The sequence below is a fragment of the Aphidius gifuensis genome, linkage group LG2 (assembly GCF_014905175.1).
Source record: "Aphidius gifuensis isolate YNYX2018 linkage group LG2, ASM1490517v1, whole genome shotgun sequence".
Classification (NCBI taxonomy): domain Eukaryota; kingdom Metazoa; phylum Arthropoda; class Insecta; order Hymenoptera; family Braconidae; genus Aphidius; species Aphidius gifuensis.
The window spans coordinates 1,508,281-1,536,280 of NC_057789.1; the positions used below are offsets into that span (position 1 = coordinate 1,508,281).

General features: G+C 24.9%; 2 protein-coding genes and 1 long non-coding RNA gene across 8 annotated transcripts in view; 2 read left to right on the plus strand and 1 right to left on the minus strand.

Moving 5' to 3' along the window:
* Positions 1-22,350, plus strand: part of LOC122848197 (E3 ubiquitin-protein ligase TRIM9) — a 70,122-nt gene extending 47,772 nt beyond the window's left edge. For 3 of the 5 annotated variants that reach the window (XM_044146106.1, XM_044146108.1, XM_044146107.1), the window contains 5 exons: positions 284-316; positions 19,218-19,384; positions 20,173-20,311; positions 20,701-20,931; positions 21,262-22,350. In XM_044146106.1, coding sequence (XP_044002041.1) covers positions 284-316; positions 19,218-19,384; positions 20,173-20,311; positions 20,701-20,931; positions 21,262-21,590 — 899 coding nt within the window. In that variant the 3' untranslated portion in view covers positions 21,591-22,350. The remainder of the gene's footprint in view (positions 1-283; positions 317-19,217; positions 19,385-20,172; positions 20,312-20,700; positions 20,932-21,261) is intronic. The other 2 variants (XM_044146109.1, XM_044146110.1) reach the window with 1 other exon arrangement.
* Positions 230-27,994, minus strand: LOC122848208. Its single transcript, XR_006373447.1, has 3 exons — positions 27,953-27,994; positions 2,949-3,058; positions 230-332 (listed from the first exon to the last, which is right to left on the minus strand). It is a non-coding gene; the product is annotated as an uncharacterized LOC122848208 (long non-coding RNA).
* On the plus strand, positions 7,041-17,015 carry LOC122848203. 2 transcript variants are annotated; one of them, XM_044146120.1, is made up of 9 exons: positions 7,041-7,220; positions 8,486-8,538; positions 11,409-11,447; positions 14,604-14,841; positions 15,013-15,154; positions 15,336-15,401; positions 16,102-16,243; positions 16,347-16,527; positions 16,767-17,015. In XM_044146120.1, exons 4-9 carry the CDS (start codon positions 14,604-14,606, stop codon positions 16,940-16,942), a joined length of 945 nt encoding a protein of 314 aa, XP_044002055.1. In that variant the 5' UTR covers positions 7,041-7,220; positions 8,486-8,538; positions 11,409-11,447; the 3' UTR covers positions 16,943-17,015. The 2 variants fall into 2 exon arrangements, with proteins under 2 accessions (XP_044002055.1, XP_044002056.1); XM_044146121.1 differs by lacking the exon at positions 11,409-11,447.
* Positions 27,995-28,000: the final 6 nt, after the last annotated feature.

Sequence of the window (28,000 nt, forward strand, 5' to 3'; positions counted from 1 at the left end):
ATTTTCTAAAATCCATCTAAAACCAAATTTAAATATTTATTTTGTTAATTAATTCTTTTCTAATATTAATTTATTCCTTACCTGTTTTTTTTCGAAACCCTTTTCCCACAATTTATTTTAAAATTTGTGTGTGTGTGTGTTTTTTTTTCTATCCATTTTTTCAATTTTTAATTAATGCTTTTTTATGTTTTCTATAATAATTTTCAACAACTCTTTATAAATACTAATAATTAAATTTTTTAAAAATAATAATTACAATAAAAAAAATATTAATTGGACGCAGCATCTGAAGGAGAGGATCGATATCCAACTGCAGGTAAAGACCATCAACCCTGAAAGATATAAAAAATAAATAAATAAACAAACGAAGAAAAAAAAAAATTACAACAACAAACTTTATTAGAGAAAGATAAAATAGTAGTTGGCTATGTTTGCACGGACGCCTCTGCACTTGAACAACTTGATAATTTTCCAAATTGCCTTGAGGCGATTTTTTTAATAGTACCTTTCTCTCTTGATCTTTCTCTCTCTCTTTCTACTCATGTAGGTCTTTACACTGAGTATTCTAAAAGCGGATTAATTAGATGCTCCTGATGGTAGTAGTATAACGCAGTTAACGATCTACCTGTACTACCCCTCATCAGCCTCCTTATTTCATCCCTCTTCAGTATTTTCCTCAACTACTACTCAACTATTATTCTGTAATTCATCAGCTCAACTATATACACAGATACTTAACTTTCGAAAGTACATATTATATATTTAATTTCATAAGTATTCATAAAGCTGATTATTGTTTTTGTTTATTTGGAAAAAAAAATTAAAACAAACAAGTAGATTTTATAAATTTTTAATAATCCAATCAATACTGATTTATTAGATTTTTTTTTTTCAACATGAAAAGATTTAAATTAAATTATTACTAATTAGCTGTCATGAGATTTTTATTTATACAAGAGCTTTTAATTTTTAGAATATCCTAAAAATTAAAAACAAAATATTATCATGTTTTTTGTATCGGAAAAATTGGTTTTTGTTTATTTTTTTTTTTTTTATAATTATTATTATTGTTATTGTGTTGATGGCCGAATGAATAATTTACGATTTTTTTTTGTGGATTTATGTGTTTGAATGTGTGAGGGTTATAAAATACGGGAAAATGTTTTACCACCTTAACGCTCAGTTGGCGTACCAGAAGGAGATTATCAATGTGATTCCCGAGGGTGAATCAGAGAAACACCAAATACCCAGAGAGAATTGACTACGTCCAGCCAATCCTACTGGCTATATTTTTATTCCATTTTTTATGATCCATTAACAAAAATTTGTAGGTAAAAAAATATTTTAAAAATGAAATAAAAATCAAGAGATTAGAGCTTTTTTTATTTATTTTTTTTTAAATGTTAAAGCACTGATTTTTATGGGGTTGAAATTTGTAAATTATTACGTTAATAAATTTTTACATTTTTACATTTATTTATTCATAAAAGATTATGAGAATTATTTTTATTTTTATATATACAAATTTATTTTTCATACTAGAATTCAATTTAAAAAATAATTTTTTCTTTTGTGTTTTTTTAAATATTTTTCAAGTAATAATATAGATAGTAAATTAAATTATTTATACTCCAATTAATAGAGAAAACCTCAAGGATAATTTTACTTGTGCTTTGATCTTCTTTGATTTTCATTAAATTTATATCAACGACATGAAAATATCAAGAATGCTTTTAAGCTTAAAACAAATTTTTTTCTTCTCTCAATTCTATTAACAACAAAAAAAAAAAAAAAAAAAAAATATACACAATAATAATAATAGTAAAAACAATAATATTTAAATCAAATAAATAGTAAAGTTGTGTTTATAGTTTTTTTCTATATAAAAAAGAAAAAAAAAATTTATACAGTTTTCAAAAAAATATTTTATTTCAGAGCTTTGATGTCTACCCCTTTGTTCAATATTGTTTTTATGTTTTCTTCTACTTTTTCTATTGTAAATTGTTTTTTTTTTTTATCCTTTTCTCAAATATTAAAAAAGCTCTTACAAACTTTTTCCTATTTTTTTATTTCTAAAAAACTTAGTACCAAGTTTTTCTTTAGAAAATAAATTTTTTTATCGACAATAATACACACTTGTAATAATTAATGGGTTAATTGAAAAAAATATAAATTAAAAGATGATAAAATTGACCTTGAAGTGAGATTAATATAATTAAGAAAAAATAAATAATTTATTGTTGGCTGTAATAATTATTTTTAAAGTGATTGGAATTTGTTGATGGATAATACAATGAGGCAACATTTAGTTTGAATTAATTTCAAAGTGAATGAATTCCACAAATGGTTTGCAACTCAAAAGAGTCAGTAGTATGAGAGATACATGCCCGTCAACCACAGACCAGTAGATACAGAATATAATAGGTCAGACATAAGCCAACCTTAGCCAGTAGTACAACCCACGTTTGATCAGACAGACTACAAACTTAAGAATAATTCTTCAGTTTGATTAATTATTAATCAAAAACACTATTGCCAGTATTAATTTTACATACAAAGCTATTTATTAAATCAAAAAAATTAATCATTCAAACCATTCAAAATAATATTTAACAATATTTTTTGTTTAATTATTAAACAATGAATTTTTTTTGTTACTTTTTTGCAAAATATATCGACAGACAGTGTTGAATATGTATTTTAAAAATATACTCATGAAATTGATATACCAGAAATATTGAAAACGAACAAAAGGTGAAATTAAAACCAAAAGAATATAGAAAATAAAAAAATAGATAAACACAATATGACTAGAGCTGTTTTTTAAATTAAAAAAAAAAAAAAAAACCAATCAATTTACGTATCAGCTGTACATAAAATTTTTCATTGAACTTCTCTGATATCAAATTGCGATTAAAAAAAAAAATCTCTTATCACTTTGAACTCACCTTTCATCGGGCTCCCTATCACATAGCCACTCCCCCAATTTGATAAACAAAATTCCAAATAATCCATTGTCGAATGAAATCCTTTTTAATTCAATTAATTCAATTGTTATCTAAAAAAAAAAAAAATTAAAAATTAATTATACAATTATTTCACAACTAAAATTAGATTATATTAATTTTTTTTATCAAGATGTTAAATATTTTTTTTTTAAATAAAAATTATCCATACAAATAGCCTGAACTTAATGCAAGAAAAAAATAAAATAAAACAAACTTTGTTTTAACGATATAAGAAAGAAAAAAAAACTATAAAAATAAAAACTGCAATTAAAGTACTGAAAGTAATTGCAAGTTGTTTGTGTTTTGATATAAAAAAGTGGATAGGTTGTGTAGAGAGGGGTAGTAATGTTTGAAGACGAGAATGCAATTGGGCAGAGGACATTTGAGTAAGTCGCTGGGGTAACCACAGAAGTCTAACTGTTGGACTGTGGTTGTGAGTGAGCTTATTAGTAATTTTGCCCGAGTACATTGAACTTAACCAAAAAGCAACTACTATATTATTCCTCTTTCCATCTAAATATACACATTTACATATATTCTCTTTGTTGTTATCGTTAAATCATCATCCCTTCAAGCTTACCACATCATACCTTCAAATAACCTACCCTATAGCCTATACGTATTAATTTTTTTTTTTTTTTTTTCATATTTAACCCTTGCGGCTTGAGGATTGACAAGTGTTACAATCCTCATCATTATCATCATTGCAAATTTTATATACAACAAATTTTAATTTAATTGAATATTCAAGCCAATGAACAAATTTTATTGGCAAATATAATCCTCGGTATGTTCCCTTTTCGCTGAGCTCACAAATATTTGTATATATATATTTTTTTTTTTTTTACATAAACTTGGCAGAAATAAAAGACTTGATGTTAAAAAAATATTTTTTTTTTTACATTTAATCTAACTAAAAGCTTTGACAGACAGATGAAAAAAAAATTTATTAATTATCTATATTGATTAATTATTTTTAATTTGTCTGGGTTTTTTTTTTGGTGAAAATATTTTTTTAATTTTTTAAAATATTTTTTTATATAGATTTGTAATTATTTTACTGAAAAAAAATTTATAATAATATTTTTAAATGAATTTAAAAAGAATTTATAAAAAAATGAAGTTAAAATTTTTTACTAGAATTATTTTAAATTAAAAAATACCCAGCTAACCAGTTTCTCGTAATTTTCCGGAAATTTTCCGGAAATGGTTTCCAGTAATATGAACTAGAAAATTTCCGGAAATTTTCTGGAAACTATTACTAGATTTGTAAGAAGCCTTTCCAAAAATATTTATTAGAAATTTTCTAGAAAATTTCCGGAAATCATTTCCATAAATGTTTACTAGAAAATTTCTAGAAAATTTCCGGAAACCATTTCCAGAAATGTTTATTAGATATTTTCTAGAAAATTTCCGGAAATTGTTTCTCATTTTTATCAACTATTTTAATGAAAAACTTTTCTTGAAATTTTCTAGTAAATTTCCGGAAATCATTTCTAGAAATGTTTACTAGAAAATTTCTAGAAAATTTCCGGAAATCATTTCCAGAAATGTTTATCAGATATTTTCTAGAAAATTTCCGGAAATTGTTTCTCATTTTTATCAACTATTTTAATGAAAAACTTTTCTTGAAATTTTCTAGTAAATTTCCGGAAATCATTTCTAGAAATGTTTACTAGAAAATTTCTAGAAAATTTCCGGAAATCATTTCCAGAAATGTTTATCAGATATTTTCTAGAAAATTTCCGGAAATTGTTTCTCATTTTTATCAACTATTTTAATGAAAAACTTTTCTTGAAATTTTCTAGTAAATTTCCGGAAATCATTTCTAGAAATGTTTACTAGAAAATTTCTAGAAAATTTCCGGAAATCATTTCTAGAAATGTTTATTAGATATTTTCTAGAAAATTTCCGGAAATCATTTCTCCTTTTCATGGACAATTTTTATAAAAAATTTCCGGAAATAGTTTTTCTTTTATATTGAAAATTCTATTAAAAATTATAACTCAAAGCTTAAGTTTTAGAAAGTATACTACTTAAGTTATAATTTTAATATATTTTAATTATAATTTTAATTAATTATTTTTAATTTATTTTTAAGGCAAGACTACGATATCCGTGGCGACAAGATTTTATGACAGAAATTAGAACGTCTTTTCGAGAAAAAAATAATGGCCGCAACAGAATTTCGATATCTCGAATACTTTTCGAGATATCGCGAGCCCAAGATATCGATTTTTTTTTTTTTTGTTATTTTTTTTATAAATAAATGGTATATAAAAAAATTAACTTTAAGCTCGATATTAATAGTATTTTTTATAAGGAATAATATGGATTAAACAGCAATATCGTATCTTTGATATTTTTCGAGATATTGAGATTTAAAGGTGAAAAATATCGAAATTTTTTACTAATTTTTTATTATTTTGCTATTTTTCACTATAAATAAATTTAAAAAAAAATAAACTTATTAATGATTTTAGTAGTATTTTTTACGAGGAAAATAATGGTGATGATAGAAATTCAATATCTCTAATAGTTTTTGAAATATAAATTATTGAAAATTCAAAATATCGATATATTTATAAAATAACGAAATGTCACCAGAAAAAACTAGATTTCATAGTTATATTTGGACTTGAATGAAAAGATGTAGCTAAGGAAAAGATGTAGCTAAGTTAAATATGTAGCTAAGTAAAATATTCAGCTAAGTGAAAAATAAAGCTGGTGACATTATGTAGGTATTGTGTGTTTGGCTAAAATTGAGACTACGTAAAATATTTAGCTAAAGAAAAAATGTAGCTGAGTAAAAGATGTAGCTAAGTTAAATATGTAGCTAAGTAAAAAATTAAGCTGGTGAAATTATGTAGGTATTGTGTGTTGGGCTGAAATTGAGGCTACGTAAAATATCTAGCTAAGTAAAATATGTAGCTAAGTAAAATATCTAGCTAAGTAAAAGATGTAGCTAAGTAAAATATTTAACTGAGTAAAAAATTAAGCTGGTGACATTATGTAGGTATTGTGTGTTTGGCTAAAATTGAGACTACGTAAAATATCTAGCTAAGTGAAATATTTAGCTAAGTAAAAGATGTAGCTAAATAAAATTTTCAGCTACGTAAAAAATGTAGCGACTTATCATTTTTCTTTATCCAAGTCCAAGTATAACTATGAAATCTAGTTTTTTCTGGTGACATTTCGTTATTTTATAAATATATCGATATTTTGAATTTTTTAATAAATCATATTTCAAAAACTATTAGAGATATTGAATTCCTATCATCACCATTGTTTTGCACGTAAAAAATACTACTAAAATCATTAATAAATTTATTTTTTTTTAAATTTATTTATAGTGAAAAATAGCAAAATCATAAAAAATTAGTAAAAAATTTCTATATTTTTCACCTTCGAAGCTTAATATCTCGAAAAATATTAAAGATACGATATTTCTGTTTAATCCATATTATTCCTCATAAAAAATACTATTGAAATCGAGCTTGAAGTTGATTTTTTTATATACCATTTATTTATAAAAAAAATAACAAAAAAAAAAAATTCGATATCTTGGGCCCTTAATATCTCGAAAAGTATTCGAGATATCGAAATTCTGTTGCAGCCATTATTTTTTTCTCGAAAAAACGTTCTAATTTCAGCTGTCACATTTTGTCGCCACGGATATCGTAGAATTGCCATTTTTAATTTATAAATTAAAAATAAATTATAAATAAAATATATTTTAATTTAATTATCATTTTAATTTTAATCTAAACATGTTTTGTTATTTTTATTATCAATTTTAATGAAAAACTTTACTTAAAATTTTCTGGAAAATTTCCGGAAATCATTTCCAGAAATGTTCATTGGTACTGTAAAGTGTATACAATCATAAACAGCGTCACCGAGAGTATTATACGTCTATAACTCTATATTGTGTTGTGCGTATGTATAATACTCACAGATTTGCTGCCCTCACAATGTCAAATAAGCTTAAGAGACGGTTATAACGCTGCCCGTTGTCATGCCAATGAATAACAAACTTTTTACATGATTGTGTTGGTTTGCTGAAATAATAAACTCATTGTGAAAAATTTTTTGTTTAACAACAATTGTGCTCTAATAATTGTTAGTATCAATAATATTATAATATTATTATAATAAAAATAAGTTATATTTATTGTTGATAAACTAGTTTGTTTTTGGGTATCAGCAAAGGTAAGTTTTTATTGCATTTATTTTATTTATTTTATGTTCAATTATCTTGATTATTTTCATCTGTATTTGCATCAAGTTTATACCAATCAATGATTTTATCTTTACTGAGTATATCTTTATCACAACAAAATATGTAATATATTTTTTGTTGTTGTTAATAATTCATATGTCGAGACAGTAACTTCTTCAATAAATCAATACCTATTAATATTATTATTTTGATATTAATAATAATAATATTTATAAAGACACATGCATACATATTAATTGCAATGAAATAAATAATATATTTACCATGTGATTGTGTTGATACAGTTAAAATATCTTCCAGCTGGTATTAAATCACACTTGTTTGCAACTTCAATAACTAGTTTTTCTTCATCAAGTAATTCAGACATTATTTTCGTCAATGTTTCCTTGACATGAATAAGCATCATAGCATCATAAACATGAACAATAACATCCTAAAATAATCATCAACAATTAATTATCAATTTATATAAAATTAATTGATTAAATAAATAAAATTGATTATCGAAAGAATAGCATCTTCTAATGTTGCAATAAATGGCTCAATAAGTCTTTCTGGTATATCTTGAATAAAACCAATAGTATCAACATAAAGTATTTTTAATTTACATGGCAAAATACTAGCCATGTGCAGTTGTATCTAATGTTGCGAATAATTTAATTTCTGGTGTTAATGGTGCATCATCAGTTAGAGCTTTTATTCAATAAGTTTTACCAGCATTTGTATAACCAACAACAGCAACTGATGGTATATCAAGATGCTTTTTTTAACGTTATCATTGATATACACATTGAATCAGTAACTGTCTATTTTGGTAATGTTTTAACAAGTGCAACTGCTTCATTTAATTGTGAATCTGGACTTGTTATTGTTTTTTTATTTTTACCCCATTTAATATATGGTTGAATGACCAATGTTTTGTGGCCAGATATATATGGATTTATAAATTGTGTTAATATCTCTGTATATCCAGCATCAATATCAATGTTATTTGGATTTTCATCATAATCATCTTGCTCATTGTGAATTAATCTTTTAGTAATTACACATGATTTTAATGTATTGTTATTTTTTAAACTAAATAAATTTGATTTTACAAATTTAGCAGGTACATATTTATTAATATGCCACAATTTTTGTAGTATTGACATTTTTATTTGATGATAAATAATCTATTCAATTTGATAATTATTTTTAACGTTACACATACAACGATCTCTTGTTTCTTTTGCAGCAAAATATCCTGATGGTATACCAGCAAATAAACCTGTAGCAACTCTAACAAAAGTAAGTTTTTATTGCATAAATTTTATTTATTTTATGTTCAATTATCTTGATTATTTTCATCTGTATTTGCATCAAGTTCATACCAATCAATAATTTTATCTTCACTGAGTATCTTTATCACAGCAAAATATGTAATATATTTCTTGTTGTTGTTAATAATTTATTTGTCGAGACAGTAACTTCTTCAAATGCCTTTAAACAATAATCCTGTGCATCCTCCCTTTTGATGTAATTAATTAATAATGCATGGAAATAATTAATTATTACCATTAAAAATTTTTGATAATAACACATCAACATAACCACCAACACCAACAACACCAACATCAAATAATTTCTTTTTAAAATATACAAAATTTTTATTACTATTGTCATTGTCATCATCATTATCATCATCAATTGTATTTTTTTCATACATTTTTTTAGATTGAATAATTTTTTGTTGATAATTATATTGAAATATTGTATAATCATATGATGAATCGGGACTTGGAACAGTAACATCATTTGATAATATACAAGCATCTAATTTACCATTAATTTCAACAACACTATAGCTTTTTTTTTTTTTTTTTTTATTATTCATTATAACATTTGAATTTTCATTGTTTTCAATAATTTTTTTATTTTCCATCATCATTTCTTTATTATCAGCATTTGTTTATATTAATTTATTTAAAAATTCAGGTGAATTTTTATTTTGTGGTGTACTTTGAACAATATTTCTAACTTTTGAAAATGATACTTGTCGTAGAACTAGACAACATTTTCGAGGTGTACTATCATTAATAGCAGATAAAATTTGTTTTGGTATTGGTGATAATTGTCGAGACAATAATGAATTATTTGCAATTGTTATTTTATCATTTCCAAGTAGTTTTTTAGTGAAAATATTTGTTTTTCTCAATGCCTGAATCAGTGTCAATAATAAATTTGGTATATCTCGACAACTATCAATACTTGGTGACATTGAACCAATATTATTAACAGCAAACGGTTTTTTTTATTAAATATTTTGGTTTTTCTAAATGCCTGTATTGGTGTTGTTGATATTTGCATTATATTTTTATCTTGAACAACTGGTGTATTATGTACTTGTGCAACAACTTGTATTTATCTTGGTTGCTAAATTGTTATTTGATCATTCTTATCAACAATTTATTTTTAAACTTTAAATGGAACTTGATGTACTTCAATATTTTTACCAGTTTTTGCAAGTTTATTTGTATTTTTTAAATTGTTTTATAAGTACAGTAATAAAAAAGCTTGATTTTTTTTAAATTTTTAAAAAATAAAATAATTCAAATTTATTAATATTTAGAGATCCATCAAATTATCTTGTGTGAATTTTATAAAAAGAAGAATCATTTCCTTTTTTTTTTTTCTTTTATGGCTTTTATAAATTTTTGACGTATTGCAAGTTTTTTCGTTTTTTTTGGAATTTATTTTTTATCATCACTGGTATTAATTTTAGCTGGTTGTTTTCTAACACTATTCGTTTTCTATATTTTTGTCACTTTTATAATCATCATTCTCACTAGTACTTGTGTTACTTGTTAATTAATTTTCAACATTCTTCGTTTTATTTTCGTTGTTGGCATCATCGCTGGAATTATTTTAAGCTAGTTGTTTTTTAACTAATACTAAGACCCAAGATGGAGGTCTTTGAATATATTTTTCTATTAATTCAGAGTCTAAATATTTTGTCATATGGTATACTAGAAAAAAAAATCATTTAAACACCTCCAGTCTCCAACTTTTTTTGCCTACACATATTGTACATAATAGTAACAATGTTTATGGATTTTTCTAGGATTTCTCTAAGGCTTTCTACGTGAAAAAAAGTTAGAAAAACGAAATAAGCAAATTTTTTTTTTTTTTATATATAAGGCTACATAGAAAAATCGTAAAAAATTTCTTAAACATTGATAATATTGTCGACAATAGTTTAGGCAAAAAAAGTTAAAGGGTAGAGGTCTTAACATGTGTTTTTTTTTCTAGTATACCGTATCACAAAATTTTGAGACTGTATTAATAAAAAATTTATTCAAAGAACTCCATCCTCCAACTTTTTTTCGGCTAACTTGTTGTAGACAATATTGACAATGTTTATGAATTTTTCTAGAATTTTTTTACGAGGCTTTCTACGTGAAAAAAAAAAAAAACCGAAATAGTATATTTCGTTACAAGTGCCAACTCAAAGAGTGTGCTCTCAACGAATTTGGCGAGTGTTTCCCCTCCAAATGAGTTGTGAGCGGGCTCTCTGATTGGGCACATGTAACGAACCATATTTTATGTTACTAGGGACAGTGGTAATAATGTGTGAATTTCCAAAAAGCGCACTACCCCTCTTACGCTTTGGAAATTCACACATTATTCCCACTGCCTTTGTAACATAAAAAAAAAATAAGCGAATTTTTTTCTTTTATACATAAGGCTACATAGAAAAATCCTAGAAAAATTCATAAACATTGATCATATTGTCTATGATGATTTAGTCAAAAAAAGTTGGAGGATGGAGGTCTTTGAATAAATTTTTTATTAATACAGAGTCTCAAAATTTTGTCATACGGTATACTAGAAAAAAAATATATTTTAAGACCTCTATCTTCTAACTTTTTTTGCCTAAACTATTGGAGACAATATTATCAATGTTTTTTTCGTTCGTGACATATTCAATAGCTACCAATTGTAAAAATAGAACTTTCTAAATTTTATACTCGTTATTGTTGACATTGTGAGGATAATAAAAAAAATTATCTTAACCCAACTGATTTTATATTTAATTGTTTAATTAATTTCTCAAGATTGAAAATCAACTTTTCATTAATTCAAATAATATTGTAACAAAGCTCCATTTTTTTTTCCAGAGTTTTTTTTCCAGGAATAAGAAAAGCAGTTCTCTAACGGTATTTGTGTCACTTATTCATTATTTACCATTTATTGTTAATTTATTTTCTTGATTCTAATTTATTATATAATTATATCATAGATATTCAATATAATATAATATAATATAATATAATATAATATAATATAATATAATATAATATAATATAATATAATATAATATAATATAATATAATATAATATAATATAATATAATATAATATAATATAATATAATAATTTTACAGTTTAATTTCATTATAAATTTTTTTTTTTAAATCGATTTTAAAAATATGGATTTTGCTTCAAGTTCTATGGATTGCGATGACAATTCAATTATTGACAATCCTCATCAAGTCATTAACGATAACTTAATATTAGAAACTGAAAATATCCTGAATAATATTCGATCACGTAATAATACATCTATTCCCCCCGGTGGTATTGCAACAGTTTCAACACATTCCGTCTCAGATGATCCGGTTAAGCTAAGAAATAACTTAGCCATCGCGTTTTCAGAAATCAATTTATCACAAAGTCAGATTAATAGATTGTTGGGTGAACTCCGTGGTTATTCCCATTTTGCGGATTGGCCGAAGGATGCAAGAACATTCATGCAAACACCACGTAATCGTTGTCAACATATATATGAACTTGCGGGGGGTAAATACATACATTTTGGGCTGCAAGAAGCAATTTTAGAAATTTTAAATTCAACCGTGCGCGATTTAATACCGGAAGTTCTCGTTGTAGCTTTCAGTACCGATGGTGGCACCCTTGATAAGCAAGGAAACGTCCACCTCTGGCCAATCCAAGTTCGAATTCACAATATTCCGGATTGTCCACCGGAATTTGTTGGTATTTGGTGCAGTATTCCACCTAATACAAAACCTTTAAACTCAGTAGAATTTTTCGCAGCGTTTGTTGAAAATTTTAACGATATTATTTTAAATGGCTTGATTTTTGAAGGTATCAATAAAGTAGTCAGGTTTGGGCCGTTTATTGCTGATGCACCAGCTCGTGCCATGGCTTTAGGACACATGGCTCATAATGCTGAAGTACCATGTTCGCGTTGTAAAGTTTGCCGCTCCTTAATCGATAATCAGGGTGATAAAAAAGCATTGCGAGGTGTAGATCATGTTAGAAGAACAGATTTAGAATATAGAAATCGTGAAGATCCCTTACATCACAATTTTGAACTTGAATGTGGTTTTAAAGAACTTATAGGTTTTGATATAGTTACCAACGTACTTTTTGATTATATGCATTCCACTTTATTAGGCGTTGCAAAACGTATTTTTAGTAATTTAGTAAAAGGAAAAGATAATCCAAATTTTAAATTAAATAAACGTAGTATCGCACAAATTAATTATCGGCTTAATTGTATTAAAGATTTGTGTCCAGCAGAGTTTGCACGTCGGCCAAACGATATTGCCGAATATGGTTCAATGAAAGCAACCGAACTTCGTCAGATTTTATTGTATTCAGGTATTGTAGCCTTCCGGGATATTATGAATGAAGCCGAATACTTTCATTTTTTATTGCTGTCATGTGGAATTCGTCTCCTTATTAAACCAAAAGTTCGTGATGATGAGATTAACTTTGCAGAAAATATCTTGAAAATTTTTGTAAAAAACTCCGAAGATTTTTATGGCTCTACTTTTCTTACATATAATTGCCATGTTCTTCTTCATCTGGCTGAAGACGTTAGAAATTTTGGACCTTTAGATAGTATTTCTGCGTTTCCTTATGAAAATAAAATGCGAGAATTTTCGGTAGTGTGTCATAAGCCAGGTGATTATTTACAAAGCTTTGTTAACAGGCGCGAAGAAAGTCGTAAATTACATAAATCAAATATAAAGCCAAGTGATCAACCGTTATTAAAAGCAGGCAAAAAGTGGATTAGCGAATTGCTATTACCTGTTGAACTTGATTTCTCTAGTACTCAATATCAGTCTCTTGAAACCCAGAAATATAAAATTAATATTAATGGTAAAGACAATACATTTATGTTAAAAGACGGAACCCACGGTATAATTCAAAACATTGTTTTTTGCAATAATAAATATAAACTCATTTACCAAAACTTTTTAGTATCAGAATCTTTTTTTAACATTGGTGCGTGGGAATCGCCGTCATTTGGAGTTTTCCTGTGCTCCAAACTTTCTGATCAAATACGTATTATAGATTTAGAAAATATTCACGGAAAATGCTTCCGTATGCCTTTTTTTGCTGATAAAAATGAAGAACCGAGTCCAGATAATTTTGTAGTTATTTTAATAGAATCTACTGTCACATAAATATATTGCTCAACTCAGGAAGAATATGGCAATTATATCTAAAAAATTTAAAGCCCCAGTATATAAAAGAAATTGACAAAATTTTGTTGCATTCATTGAACTTAATTCGTGTATATTGAAATCGCGTTTTGTCAATGTGTTTGCGAATTATATATCTATGTCTATACTTCTTAATGCTTTTTTTCCCCCAATTTATTGTCTATACGGCAAACCTATGTACCTTCTGTGCACTTAGATGTTTGTCGATATTATACAAGTGTATGTATATATTTGTTTGTGTGTAATGTCGACAAACGCATCAGTCAAATCACGTTAGCTCAAATTCAACATCTTTTTATTTATTTAAAAAATTATTTAATAATCAAATCGAATACCAGTCAAATCACCTTAGCTCAAATTCACCAATCGTCAAAAAAATATGTTCGCGAATTATATACATACACAACAAATATTTTTAAACATGCCAGTATTTTCAATGCTGCCAGTCCTAAGCCTGTTTAAAATGTGAAGGAAAATATTTAAAAGTTAGTACACGAAACTTGACAAGAATTTGAGCTCATGTGAATTGACTATGCCGGGAATTAGAATAGACGATTGATATGTCACATCCTTATATCAATATTTATTGTTTAGTAGTATCAAAATAGTATTATAATAAATATAATTTTTTATTCTGTAATTAATTTAAATAGAAAAGAGATAACTTTTATTTTTAACCCTAAAACGTAACAATATAATGTATAAAATTAAAAAAAATATTCTCATAATTATTTCACATATTTTGTTCAATAAAAAGAGAAAAAATGAGTCATTGTTGTATACAAAAATTAAGGCTTTCTTACTAATTTATTATAATTTACATTAATTTTTAATGTAGATGTCAAGAGTAGGAATTTCTTCTGACTATAGTGAAGATGATGCTGATACACGAAGTATAGGTCGTGGAAGAGGCTATAAATTAGGTATAAAAGCTCGACGACTGAATTCTTTCGGACATAAAAACACAAGCCTTTGTGAAAGTTCTATTGGGAGAATTCAGTCGGAGATTTTAAAACTCGGGCCCCCTCTACCAATCATTAGTAGCGTCGAACAAGTTTCGAAACCAGTAAATTTACGTGAGTATTATTTTCATATTTCACCGAGGTGCGCAGAGAAAAAAAAACCGTAGATATTACAGAATAAAAAATTAATTTTAGATTTTTTTTCTGTATATTTTGTTATGATACCGGAAAAATGTAAAATTTTCATTTACACGAATACAAAATTGTTAATTTATTTAATTACAGTAGCACAACGTTCGATAACACCATTAGCTGGTAAGAAAAATTTGAGGGATATTGTCTCAGACGATGAGAGCAGCGAGGACACAATATCCTATACAGAGGATGTTGCCAACACAACTTCCTCTAATCCATTTCCACCTCTCCCGTAAGTCATTTTCATTGGATCCGATCCTATCACTATTTTCTATACATTTTTCCTACATAAAATCCTAAAAATTATCAATGTTAAATTTGTGATAATCAATCACTATTTTTTTACACAAGTTTTGGAAATATAAAATAATATTTTGTACATTTAATTTTTTTTAATAAACTAAACATTTTAGAGTCCAAAATAGGGATGTGCTTCAGGTCCTGTATGATATGGACAAAAGAAATACAACAGTACTCAGGTATTATACTAGCTACTTAAGCTAGCATAGTTTTTTGACCAAGATGTAGGTCATAGCACTTAGGTGGAAATAGTTTACGTACTATTAAAGCGGTATGTAAGTCCCAAGATAAAACAATTATTTGGGTTCAACACACTAATACTACTTCAGTAGATTTTCAATGCTTCGCCTGACACTTTTTGACTGTTTTTCACCCTAAATTTTCGTCTTAAATAATTAATAACTTTCAAAATTCGTGGTAGAAATCAATGATTTTTTTTTATTGTTTTCGTAATTTAAAGGAGTACAAGCTGTAGTAAAATAAAGGTTTTCTGTGAGAGCGTTTTTTCAATAGAAGTGCAAACGTGCCGATGCTTCCTATGCTTGTGTGTTAAAGTGTTAAATTGTTGTCAACTTTGACCCTAATTACCTCGGTCAAATCGTGGTAGAAAATTACAAAAAAAATTTTTTTAAATAGATCTTGAGGAATTTTTTTTTCAACATTTTGACATACCGCCTTAAATATAAATAAATTTCTAAGAGGATCTTTCAAGCATATTTTAATGAGTTTCAAATATACTATATATATAGTGACCAAAGTGCTATGACAAAAAATTGGTTTGAAAACAAGCCTAGCCGACGTAAGCCTTTACGCAAAATTATATTATATTGAACATATCATTTTTAAAATAAAATATTTATAATTTTTCTTTTCTTGAAGCAACTTGACTCAAGCTTTTCAAGCTTTGAGTCAAACTCAAGCGTTGGGTGGGCTAACAGAATTGCCAGACGGTATGCCATTCACCACACATCAGGATTTTATTCGATTCGAAGGAAGTGATGACAACACAGTAAAACAATTGGTAATTTTATTTCCTTTTTCGAATTTTTTTAATACTTTTGATATAAATGATGAATTAATTTATCTACTCATTTATTTATTTATTTATTTATTTATTTATTTAGATTCGCTATTTAGTGAGATTAGGTGGTTCACCCGACAAACCACGAGATATCATGAGATACTTTTGGGAGAAATGTTTCAACTTGGATGGAAACATACTATCAAAACTTATCTGGAAAAAAAGATCAGGATTTGAAGATTCAGTTATTTTAAAACAATCAAAATTTCTTGCTGCTTGCCAAAGTAAGACAAACATATTTTCTCTATTGAAAATTTTTTTTTGCTCTAATTTTTCCAAATTTTATGATAATATTCCAGTACAATAATAATTTATTCTTTGAAATAAATACATTTTTTTTCTATATCACTTCGATATTGTAATATCATAGGGTGAAATTGCAGAGCGAAAAAAAATTTATTAATAATATTTATTATTGAAAAAACGTATTTTGAAAGCTGATAACTTTTTTTTTATTTTCCAGGAGCACTTGGGACCATCTGTAAAAAAACTATTACAGATAAAGAAATGGATGTTTTTGCCCAAGCTGCTCTGAAAACAGCAAAAGTAAAAAAAAGAAAAAACGTAGAAGAAGAAGAAGAAGAAGAAGAAAATCCAAGAAAAAAAACTAATAATGAAAACATCAATATTGTCAAGTGAATTTTTGTTTTTATAATATATAAATTATATATATATATACATATTTATATAAATTTAATTTAAATTATTATTATTATCAATGGAGTAAATATTAAATTTACATATTTCATATAAATATACATATATATTGTGTTAATATAATTTCACGAGATATATATATTTATATATATTATAAAAATATATTTTAAATTAATATTCGTACGATATATATATTATTGGTAAACACCAATACAAATATTTCTATTTTACTTGTTTCTTTTTTTTTAAGTATTTCAAATTACATATAATTTATTCGTGTTTTGATTGGCAATAAAATTATATATAAATTGTTAGAAAAAATTATTTATTTTCATTACCTCTGAATCCACTCACCACCAATGAATTTAGTTAATTAATTGATTACTAATAAATTAAAGTAAAAAAAAAAAAAGTGGTAAGCAACTTTTCTTTAGATGAATAAAAATCTCAAGGACAAGCAGTAGCTAAGGGGAAAAAGTAGCTAAGGAATTACAGTTGCCAAAAAAAGTATGTGGTAAGCAACAATAATTCCTTAGCTACTGCTTTCATTTGGACACATTTATTTTTTTCAAATAAAATACTTAAAACATTAGATGCTTTCTTTTGTGTATTTATTTTTCTCACTTTCATGCGCATGATCATGCACATGCGCATGTCATGCAAACTTGTTGAGAGAGCAGGGGCGTCGAGCAAATAATTTTCCAAAAATAAGAATTAAAACATGGCTGATCCAGTCCCTCATGTCCTACGCTGTTGCAAACTGACTTTTTGCTGACTGCGCATTTCATTGCGCATGCGCGAAAATAAACAGGAAAAAAAATAAATACACAAAAGAAAGCACCTATTATCGAAAAATTACTGGTAGATTACTGGTAAACATTTACCACAAATATTTCCGGAGAATTACTGGTAGATTATTCGTAAAAGTTTACCACAAAGATTTCTGGAAAACTACTAGTAGATTACTGATAGTAACTACTGTAATAATTACCGGAAAATTATTGGTGGATTACTGGTAGCAGCTGCCACAAGAATTACCGGTAATTTCCAGTAGTCTACCGGTAACTGGTTATCTGGGTTGAAGAACTCCCAGTAGGATTATTTTTCATATTATAATTCTCTAAAGAAATATCTACCAGTTAAAAAATAAAAAAAATCTGTAAGTATTATACATACGCACCACACAATATAAACGTATAATACTCTCGGTCATGCTGTTTATGATTGTATACACTTTACAGTTCCAATGAACATTTCTGTAAATTTACATGCAGAAATAATTTCCGAAAATTTTCAAGAAAATTTTATGTAGTTTTTTATTAAAATTGATAATGAAAATGAGAAACTGTTTTAAAAAAATTTATAGCTTTTCAATAGATTTGTTGATGAAAAAAAGAAATGGTTTCTGGAGATTTTCTAGAAAATTTCTAGTAAACATTTCTGGAAATGATTTCCGGAAATTTTCTAGAAAATTTCTAATAAACATTTCTGGAAATGATTTCCAGAAATTTACTAGAAAATTTCAAAAAAAGTTTTCCATTAAAATAGTTGATAAAAATGAGAAACAATTTCCGGAAATTTTCTAGAAAATATCTAATAAACATTTCTGGAAATAATTTCCGGAAATTTTCTAGAAAATTTCTAATAAACATTTCTGGAAATCATTTCCAGAAATTTATTAGAAAATTTCAAGAAATGTTTTCCATTAAAATAGTTGATAAAAATGAGAAACAATTTCCGGAAATTTTCTAGAAAATATCGAATAAACATTTCTGGAAATGATTTCCGGAAATTTTCTAGAAAATATCTGATAAACATTTCTGGAAATGATTTCTGGAAATTTTCTAGAAAATATCTAATAAACATTTCTGGAAATAATTTCTGGAAATTTTCTAGAAAATATCTAATAAACATTTCTGGAAATGATTTCCAGAAATTTACTAGAAAATTTCAGGAAAAGTTTTTCATTAAAATAGTTGATCAAAATGAGAAACAATTTCCGGAAATTTTCTAGAAAATTTCTAGTAAATATTTCCAGAAACGATTTCCGGAAATTTTCTAGAAAACATTTCCAGAAACGATTTCCAGAAAATTTCCGGAAATTCACCAGAAATGCAAACCGGAAATTTGTGGTTAGCTGGGCGTTTTATTTATTTAACAAGTGTTTTGTATTTTTGAATGCTTTTTTTTTTGTATTTATTAATATTTGGATATTTTAATTAAAATTATTTGATGGTATTATTTGGTTTTATTACAGCTCCAGGTGCACCAGTATTAATACCAGAAGAATGCAGTGCTGAAAATAACAGTGTAACTGTAGCTTGGCAACCACCATCGGGTCATAATATTAGTTGTGGTCAACGTGGTCCAGCAATTGAAGGTTATCTCTTGGAACTTGACGATGGATGTGGTGGTGAATTTAGGGTAAATATGAACAAAACAATTTTACAGCTTCAACAAAATACAATCAAATTTTCATTGAATTTCTATTTGTGTTGGTTAAATTTCGAAAACTTTTGTTGACTTACATCAAAACAAATAATCTATTGAAGAAAAAAAATCCAAATATTCTTTGTTATTTTATTCCTTTCATATCATCTTTACTTTCTCTCTAATTTTGTTTGTTTTTTTTTGCCTCTTTTCTTTGTCCATTATCTTTTCTTACTGTGACAATAATAGGTCTCAGTTTATATAATATAAAAGGGAAAAATAAATCGGTTTACTTACCACCATCTAAATCCACTCCAACAAAATCTTATATTGCATTTGTGGCTGATATTATTATATACAATAAAAGATAAGTCCATTTTCATGATAACTTGAAAAGGAAACTTGTGTTTTCATCTGGACATTGTTTATTTTATTTTTTGATTATATTATCATGTCTTCATTATCCATTACTTGTTAAAAACAAAAATAAAAAATTGATAAAGCATAAAATTAATTCATCAAAACAAAAATTAATTTTATAAAGTTTTTTTAAATTTTTTAAATAATAAACGTGGGTCAACTAAAACAAGTTAAAAGCATTTACTTGTTAATTTAATTTTGTCGAAAATGGAATTTTTAACAGGTATTTACTCGAAGTATATTCAAAAACTTTTGTAAACTGGTGTTCATTTTGTATATAGAATGTTTAAAAGTTGTCTATTGAGTTTTTGATTCTGTTGTTAACTCTAGCCACTAAATTGTTGTTTTTATTTTTGTTGCAGGAGGTTTATTGTGGCCGTGAGACAATTTGCACTGTTGATGGACTACACTTTAATTCTTTATACAATGCTAGAGTACGAGGATTTAATAGTGCTGGTGAGGGTGATTATTCAGAACTCATTGGTCTTCAAACAGCTGAATGTAAGATTATATTTAATTCTTTATTAAAACCATACAACAAAAATCATTCTAAAAATCGTGTTAAATTTATGTTTAAAATTTTTTTGGCAAATTATTTCTTCTAAATTCACTTGCCCTTTAAATTTTTTGATATTTAAAATTATCAAAGTACAAATATTAATTACCAAAGGCTAACTAATAATAAATTCATCAATTTATAATTTTAATTTATCAAAATATCTATAAAAAAACAAACATTGCAGCAAATAAAAAAGAAGATAAATTTTTTTAATAATTAAACTTTTATCTTGACACGATTGTTTAATTTTAATTTCAACAAATGATTATTATATTCAATTTGAATATTATATGCTCATGATATTAATATGATTTTTGTATTAAATTTACAGTGGCTTGGTTCTCCTGGGCTTCTGGTGCACCAAGTATGCCCCAAGAGGTTTCAATATCTGAGGATGCAATGAGTGCATCATGTGAAGGATATGAACATCGTGTTGTTTTATCAAGCATTGGTTTTTCACGTGGTGTACACTATTGGGAATTAACTATTGATCGTTATCACAGTGATACTGATCCAGCATTTGGTATTGCACGTGCTGATGTATCACGTGATAAAATGTTAGGTAAATTATTTCAACAAAAGTCTCAATTTCTATTTTAAAATTCAATTTAAAAATTTAATTATTAAAAATAAACATAAACAATAAATAAAATTAATTATAAATTATAATCACTGAATAATCAATTGTAAATTTGAATAAAATTAATTGAATTTCGTTGATGAAATTGATCAACGACTATATTAAACCAACAAACTTTTATCAATCAATAAGTGTCAACAAGAGTGAATAATCTTATATGAAAATGATAGAGATACACAAAGACCAAGATTAATAAGTAAAACAATGTACATATAGACAATATTAATGATAAATTTTTGATCATGTTTACAGGAAAAGATGACAAGGGTTGGAGTATGTATATTGATCGTCAAAGATCTTGGTTTATGCATGGTGGTGGTCATGCACAAAGAACAGAAGGTGGTGTACAACAAGGTACAACAGTTGGTGTATTATTGGATCTTGATACAACACATACACTTAGATTTTTTGTTAATGATCAACCACAAGGTGGTATTGCATTTCGTGATTTATATGGTGTATTTTATCCAGCAGTTAGTCTTAATCGTGGTGTTAGTGTTACATTACATACAGCAATTGATACACCACGTCATTTACTTGCATTACACGATGAATATATTAATGATATTGCACAAAGCTAGGGGTATCTTAATGTCCTGAAAAAGGGCCTGATGCAATTTCAGGAAAATGATATTTATGATTATAATAAAAATAATAAAGAACATCAAATTATTGATGGACATGCTAAAATACTTGAAAAAATTATTGAAGAAGGATCAGAGTATATTGTTTAATATATTTCATGTAATTTAAATTATCATGATGCATTTTTTCAAACTGCAACAAAAAATTTATAATATATTAGGCAAGTCGTTAATAATGTCTATCAAATAATATCATGATAAAAATAATTGTACTTTTTTATAACATGTTTATAAATATGCTTTTGGAAATGAAATTAAAATTTATTAATTGTATTATAAGGAAGATCACAACTTGCTGGTATCACACATTCGCTTTGAGCTATAACAATTTTAAGACTGATACTTTTTTTTTTTTTTGTTTTTCATGAAAATGGGTAAACTTATGATAATTTTTTGAACTGTTTTCTCTTATTATTTTTCATTGATTAAAATTATTTTTTAAACAATAATAAATAAGAATTTAATAAAAAAAAAAAAAAGCCCGGATGCTCTTGAAATATTTAAAAGATTTATATTAAAAATAATTGACGTTGATTAATCAGCGTGTAACTATCATATCGAAAATTTTGAATAATTAATTTTAAGATTATCAGTATCATAGAGCTAGCTGGTAATTAGTGTTAAGAATATATAATTAAATAAATTAATTAAATTTAATAAATATTAGAAGAAAAAATTATCTAGTCTACGTAGAAACTGTCAGTTTTTTTTTTTTGTTTTTCCTTTGTTTTTCTTTTATAAATATTCAAGAAAAATAAACAGATTAATAATAAATATTCCATTTATAAATAATTATTATAAAAATAAAAAATTAACATTGTCGTATGAAAAAAAATATCCTCTATTTTACAAATAAAATTAAATAAATATCGAAAAAAAAAATTTAGTTGATAATGAGGTATTTGTGGTTTATGCAGTTATTAACGTGACAGGGTTAAAAATTTATTAAACTCATAAATATTAATATAACATACAAAATAAATAAAATAAATAAAAATAAATTTAAGTTGATAAAAAAATTGTATATAAATGTAAATAATTAATTATAAATATTGCTGATAAAATTGCCAAGTGTATAAACATTAACAAAAAAAAAAAATATACTCGACCAATAAAATCGATAAATGAAAAAAAAAAATTTGAATAATATTATATATGTAAACAAAAAATAGAGGAAATTCTGTATCCAATTTTAAATATTTTCTAAAGATCAAAATGCCTGAGGCTGCATGACTTTTATTTTTTATTTTCACCCTTATTTTTCACCACGTTTTATACCTTCGTCACTATTATTTAACTTCCAACTTTGCTCAGTCTATTTAAATTTTACATTTTTTTTTTTGCATCTTATTTACGTCATTATTATAATAATTTTTTATCCGATAATATTATAATATAAATACGAGAATTATATAGATTATTTGTATTTATTTTTCATTATAAAACACCTGCTACAAAAATTTTTTAAGTAAACATTTTTTTTTTCTTTTTTTTATATTCATATTGAATTATATTTTTATTTACCGTTTGTAGACTGGGCTATTTATTAAAGCTCCATATATTTCATAGAAAAAAATGCTATAAAAATGAACATTTTTATGATTCTACATAGTTGAGTTTTATTTTTTTTCTTTTACTCTATTTTTATTGCTTACAATTCCATAAGAAACAGCATGTAACTCTTTTATATTTTCAAAATATATTTCTTCCATGTTTTTCAATTTTATTTCTCCGTATTGAATTTTACTTTTTTTTAAATAGAAAAATCTGTTTATTTTTTTAGAAAAATTCGTAAAACAATTTTTTATAAATATAAAACAAAAAAAAAAATACATAACTTTTGTATTGAAAAAAAAAATAATAATAAAATAGAGAAGAGAAAATTGAAGGCTTGTTGAGGTGCCCAGTGACTGTCGTAAATTTTCAAGTCGAGATATCACGTCTTTATGTAACAGACAGACTCAATATACCACAGACATTTAATCCCTGAAAGATCTGTCGGCAAAAAACGAAATTAAATAAAAAAAAAAAATATAAACACCAAGTAAAAAAGAAGAAAAACTATTTTATAGTTGGATGGAAAAAAAAGGGAAAAGGATATTGTAGTTTCTTATTTACCCTCTAGGGGATAGAGATTAAGCCGGTCAAGGGATTGAAGGAGAGATTGAAGCTTAAGGGTTGATGCAAGCACAAAAATATATGCAAGTTTAGGTTGATCTGACTTGTGCTTTAAAGCATTTAAAAATTGAAGATCATTACTTTTTTTATACTCTGTAAATAACAATTAAAATAAACAAATAAAAAATACAATGAAAAAATAAAAAACAAATATGATCAGATAAAAAATTTAAATGAACATTTGATTAGCTTGTCAAGAAGAATAATAAAGCTTCTAGATATTTTTTTTTCAATTTTATAATTCTTCTTTTGAAGTAGATTTTTTTATTTCTTATAAAAAAAAAAAAACAACTGACTACTAGTTAGCATAATAAGTTTTAAAAAAAATAAATAAAATTTCAATGGAAAATTGGCAAAAATACCATCTTGAATTTTAAATGAAAAAAACCAAGTTTCAACGGATTGTCATTTTCAAATGGTATGATTATCTGGTACTGGTATTTCAAGAAAAAAAAAAAAAGTAAAATTGATGAAAGGGAGCTTTAAAGATGACGAAAAAAATAAAAGGTAAGTAAATTATGATAATAATAATAATAAAATTGAATAAAGAAAAAAAACTAGTTGTTATATCTTCATATCTATTATGTCGATCAAATTCAGATGCTCTTTATTTGATAAATTAATTTTTAAAATAAGCAAATACTTTTTTGTTGCTTGATTTTTATTTTTTTTGAGTTGATTATTCATACAAGTTGATCAGTATGAGTGCATTTATCTAATGGAAAACAAGATCAAAAATTTATTCGAAAAAAAAAAAAAGAATTTTATTTAGCGTTTGTATATTTATGTATGTCATCTAGAAGTTCCTTTGAATTTTAAACGATTCAATAAACTCAACGAGGAACATTTCATTTGGGTCAAGTGTTAAACATACATGGAAAATTTCGACATAAGCTGTTGAACATTTTAAATTAAAAAAAATAAAATTCACACGTTTCTAAATTCATGTTAATGCTGCTTTGATAATGATGATTATTATATATATTTTTTTTTTCGAAATGATCTTTAAAATTTTATCAAAAGAAAACATGTAAACTAAAAAATTATTAATGCTAAATTTTCATTTTTTATTTAAAATAGGTACTTTGAAAATTTATAGTGAACGTAGTTAAATTGATGGTTTTGAAAATGACCTCATTTATAAATTCAAGAAGTACAAAAATGAAAAAAAAAAACTCCAGGATAAGTGTCGACATCAACTTGCCAAACACGATCTTGAATTTTTTTTTAAATTTTTTTCTACTCATTTTACGGCGCTCAACTTTATCCTTTTAAATCGTATAAGAAATGTAAAAAATTTATATATTATTAAAGTTATAAATATTTAACTTGTAACTATCGATTTTTTATTTATTTATATTTTTTTTTTCTATTTGATATAGCGAACATACAACCGCAAAAAAAAAGTTACATGTTCAAATCGAGTATTGGAAACTCGACGAAAATCACTTTTCAGAGTTTCAGGATAATTTTAACTATTCATAAGTCAAAAAGTTTTTTCATTCAATGCACTGAACAGCAGAATGAAAATAAAAATAAAAAAATAAATAAATATGAAAAAAAAAACAAGTAGAAAATACTTTTTCAAGTCTGACTTTTTTAACTTTATATCCCTTAATTTTTACTCAACACTATTTTTTATTTTCAAATAGAAAATAATATTATTTTAGCTTTTTCAATTTTTTAATCAAAAACTTTTACTTGTTAAATATTACTGTACAAGCTGGTTATTAATTATTGCAATTTTACACAGTTGATTTGATAAAATTGATAAAACAAAAAAAAAAAAAAGTAAATGGATAAATAAAATTTCTAGACTTGATTAAAAAAATTTTCAAATAGAAAAATTTCATTTATCTTATTTTATTTTTGAGAAAAAAATATAATATCATTTTTTTTTTTCACACTATCTTTGTATATGTGTGTATGTATGGCGCGCATTTTCTCATTACAATTCTTGCTCATTACTAATTAGTCTCTCGACCCTTGGATTTACTTTTTTTCTGGAGGGTACTTTTCACATTTAATACTCGGAATAAAGAGATAAAAACAGAGCTAAAAATATAGTAAAATTAAAATAATAATAATTATAATAATTAATTGTAAAATGGAATAGAAATAAAGCAACGTTGAAAACATATTACACATTAGCCAAATTGGCGCTTACGGCATTTGTAAATTTTTTTTAAAAAACTTCAGTGAAATTTAAAATAAAATAAAGCTGAAATGTAAATAAAAAAAAACTGCATTATTAAATGATGCAAATATTATTAAATATTATTTTTAACAATGAAAATGAAATATTTAAATAATATTTAAATTTTAATAATTTAATTTAAAAACAAATAAAATCAATTCTATTTGATGCATTTATTATTAACAATAAATAAATAAATTTTTGATTTATTATTAATCTGTTTAATTGATAATAATAAATTGGATATTAATTTTAATTATTGATAAATATTAATCTGATATTGATATAATAGAATAGATATTAAATTTCAATTATAAATTAGTATTATTCTCGGATTAAATGACGAATTTTGTATTGTGATTAAATTTATATATATTGTATAGATGATGTATAATTTTGATAATTTAATCCATGTATGGAAATTTAATAGACAATCAAAGTAATATTCATTTGATATTAATATTTTATTTATTTTATTATTTGTCGGGTATTTAATAATACAAATTGATTAAACACATGATAAAAAAAATTGATGAAATTTTGTGACAATTCGAATATTAACAACATACTAAAATAAATAAATAAATAAAATAATAAAATAATCAAACGAATGAGTAATAATCAATTTAAAAATAATTTTTTACATTTATTAGTTATTGATAAAATAAATTTAAAAAAAAAAAAACAAATTATCTTATTTTATTTTATTTCTAACGAAAATAATTTGGACACGGATATAATGATTCGTAAAAATATAATTACAATGTGAGTATGATTATGTTTATTAAAAAAAAGTAAAAAAAAGAGACGAGTAAATAAAAAAAAATATAAGGGTAAAAAATAAAATAGCGTGGTAGTTGTGGTGTAGGTGTTGTTGGGAAAAACTTGAGACAGAGTCGAGAGGGTTGCAGTGTGACTACATGTACTGTCATATTTACTAAATAATTTCTTTTTGGTATATTAAGCAATGACTCATGTCGACATATTCCTATTCATCAAGATTCAAAAGAAATGAAAAATTCTATTCAACATATTTGAAAGGTAAAACAATTTTATTATCACTGGAATTTTTTTGTTTTATTTTTTTTTTCTCGTCTACTGATATTATTTTTTTTTCTGTAAAATGAATTTTTTTTTTATTGAAATTTGTTTATTAAATAGCCAATATAATAATTAAATTTTTTTTTTTTTTTAGAGATAATAAACAATGAAAAATAAAATATTTAAAATATTTTTTTATTTTTTACAGAAAAAGAGATATTGTTTGTTGTTCAAACAAAAAAAAAAATAAATAAATAAAATTACTTTGAAAATGAAAATTAAATTTATTTATTGTTATTTAATTTTATAAAACAAATATAATTATATATTGTTTTATGCATTTGTTTTTATTGTAGAATTTGATTGTTTTATTGTGAAAACCAAAATAATGTCAATTTTAAAATAAAATACACGTTGCTTTTGAAACAGAGAGTCTAATTTTTGCATTTACTCAAAGAGACAATGCTCAAGGCATATTGTATAGCATCTACAAAACAAACAACAACAACAACTGCCAGCAAAAGCTCAATACTAAATGTTTGTGCTTTGACAAAACAACATGTATTTGACTTTTTTTTATATAAACAAAGTTCTCATTGTCAATTTGCATATACAATACCAAAAAAGCTATTTATTTTCTCCCCTAATTTTATTTATTTTTGCTTCAACAAAATGTATTTTATACAAATGACATTTTGTAGTATTGCAATTATATTTATTCAACACTATTTTTTTTTTAATTAAATAGAAAAAAAATCACTCAACAAGACACTTAATTTAAAAATAATAAAACTTTACTGTCTATTATTAAATATTATTAAAAAATTAAATAAAAATTGTATTTTATTTTTCTTTTAATTAATTTATAATCAAAATTATTTACCTCAATATTTTCCTTTGTATTGGTTTTCATTTTTATTAAAATAATATC

Excerpts from the sequence above, each read along its gene's own strand:
- LOC122848203 (XM_044146120.1), top strand. The coding sequence starts at position 14,604 with ATGTCAAGAGTAGGAATTTCTTCTGACTATAGTGAAGATGATGCTGAT. Across the intron at positions 15,402-16,101 it reads AGAAATACAACAGTACTCAG|CAACTTGACTCAAGCTTTTC; the intron begins GTATTATACTAG and ends CTTTTCTTGAAG. Across the intron at positions 16,244-16,346 it reads ACAACACAGTAAAACAATTG|ATTCGCTATTTAGTGAGATT; the intron begins GTAATTTTATTT and ends TTATTTATTTAG.